Here is a 1,743-nt window from a genome sequence, read left to right as displayed (position 1 = left end):
AATGCCGTCAAAATACATTAAATCAGCCCTCGCCATTATATGGAGGCTGTAGTGGACTTATATGTGCCATTTTCAATCTTATTGAACTCGCAGATTGCTCGATACCGGACATGTTTAAATAATCCCAGAATTTTGCTCTGAGCGAAAATATATATACTTTATAGGGTCTTAAATGATTTTTTCTTTTCGATGAAGGAATGAAAATCTCAATATGCCATCCATACAATATATGGCGGAGGGTATAATAACAATAAAAATTGTCAGTATTTGTTGTTCTATTAAAAAGTATTAAATTTTATTTATTTAAATGCAGCCCACAGGGCCAAATTGCTACCGAAAACATAAATTCATTATTGTAAAAGAAATATTACATTTTTTAACTAAAATCTAAAGGCACCGCGATTGTTGAGCCATGGTAAGACGGCCTCAATGTGTCTCCTGTAACGATCGTTGGTAAACATCAGCTTCTTAAATGCTGCAGCATCACCATCATCCCCAATAAAGTTCGCTATGCTCGCCTTATCAGTTGGATCCAACAAAACCACACCCATTACGCCAACAGCTGTTTGGAATCCGAAAAGACCATATTTGTATAGCATTATATGGATATCACGCAACTTTGGAATTGGTTTCGAATACTTCAACACCTTCAAGTGTTCACACAAAACGTCGTAATAGAATTTTATGAAATAATCAAATTTCTTCAATTTCACTTCATATTTCGCTGAAGATATGAGGAAATAGTACAGATCCTGGGCAGGTGTACCATAACGGGGTAGCTGATAATCAATTAAGTAGGTATCTTTAATGGCGCCAAAGGCATCGTATTGGAACATGACATTGTTGCTCCAGCAATCGCCATGGTTGAGGACATTAAATTCACTGGGGTTTGTTTTGGCCAGACGAAACATCATGTCTATAGGATCTTCGGCGGGTACCTACATTCGAAAAAAAACACTTTTTAGATGATCTCATCTTTTGTAGTAAAGATTTTTTTCAGACTTACCAAATAGTCTGCATATTCCTCATAATTCGCATATGTTTTTGCTGCCTCATGGAAAATATGCGTCATTTGGTCATTCATTATTTTCATCATTGGCTTGAACTCCTCCTTGTAGAAACCATCGCGGTATTTTTCATCGAAGGGACCATTCTTCTGAACATAAACCGCCGAGGCTGCATGCCATTGTGCCAGTTTGGTGAGAACACACTCGACATGTTGCTGATCTAAACCCTCCAAACGATTGGCATTTTTAAAACCACGAGGACTTAAATTTTCCAGTAAGATATAGGGTTTTTCGGTGGGCAGAACATAGCTGTTGGGTCCAAATCTCACTGTCACACCAGCATCAGCGTAAAGTTTTTCAAAAGCTGGAACTATATCGTCATACATGCCCTTTTCAATGGCAAACATATCATGCGAACCCATCATTTCTTTCAACATGTCGTTGTCATGATCGGTTTTCAGCATATACGATAGGGATTTTGTGGAACCATCTGTAAGAGACGGAAAAGGGTTGTTAATATAATTTTCATAAAAATTAATAAATGAGTGATTAGGTCAACTTTCAATAGCTGTTTTCGTAGCCCAATGTGCAGATATGAACTAGGGGTTACTGTTCTAATCGTGAACGTTTGGGACCTGATTATTAAAGTGTAGATGATACTCATTTTTATACTCTCAGCATATGGATAGAGAGAATATATATCATTTTATACGGCAAAAAACGTGTTTCATCGAAA

General features: G+C 37.1%; 1 protein-coding gene across 1 annotated transcript; it reads right to left on the bottom strand.

Annotated features, from left to right (window-relative positions):
- Positions 1–277: 277 nt before the first annotated feature.
- LOC131804110 (uncharacterized) lies at positions 278–1,515 on the bottom strand. Its single transcript, XM_059126489.1, has 2 exons — positions 1,007–1,515; positions 278–938 (listed from the first exon to the last, which is right to left on the bottom strand). Exons 1-2 carry the CDS (start codon positions 1,469–1,471, stop codon positions 381–383), a joined length of 1,023 nt encoding a protein of 340 aa, XP_058982472.1. The 5' UTR covers positions 1,472–1,515; the 3' UTR covers positions 278–380.
- Positions 1,516–1,743: the final 228 nt, after the last annotated feature.

Source organism: Musca domestica, unplaced genomic scaffold, assembly GCF_030504385.1.
Source record: "Musca domestica strain aabys unplaced genomic scaffold, Musca_domestica.polishedcontigs.V.1.1 39, whole genome shotgun sequence".
Taxonomy (NCBI): Eukaryota; Metazoa; Arthropoda; class Insecta; order Diptera; family Muscidae; genus Musca; species Musca domestica.
This window is presented reverse-complemented; position numbering and strand designations above follow the sequence as displayed.

Coding starts and splice junctions, on each gene's coding strand:
- LOC131804110 (XM_059126489.1), bottom strand. CDS start 1,471: ATGCTGAAAACCGATCATGACAACGACATGTTGAAAGAAATGATGGGT. Junction 939..1,006: donor AGGAATATGCAGACTATTTG/GTAAGTCTGAAA, acceptor TTTCGAATGTAG/GTACCCGCCGAAGATCCTAT.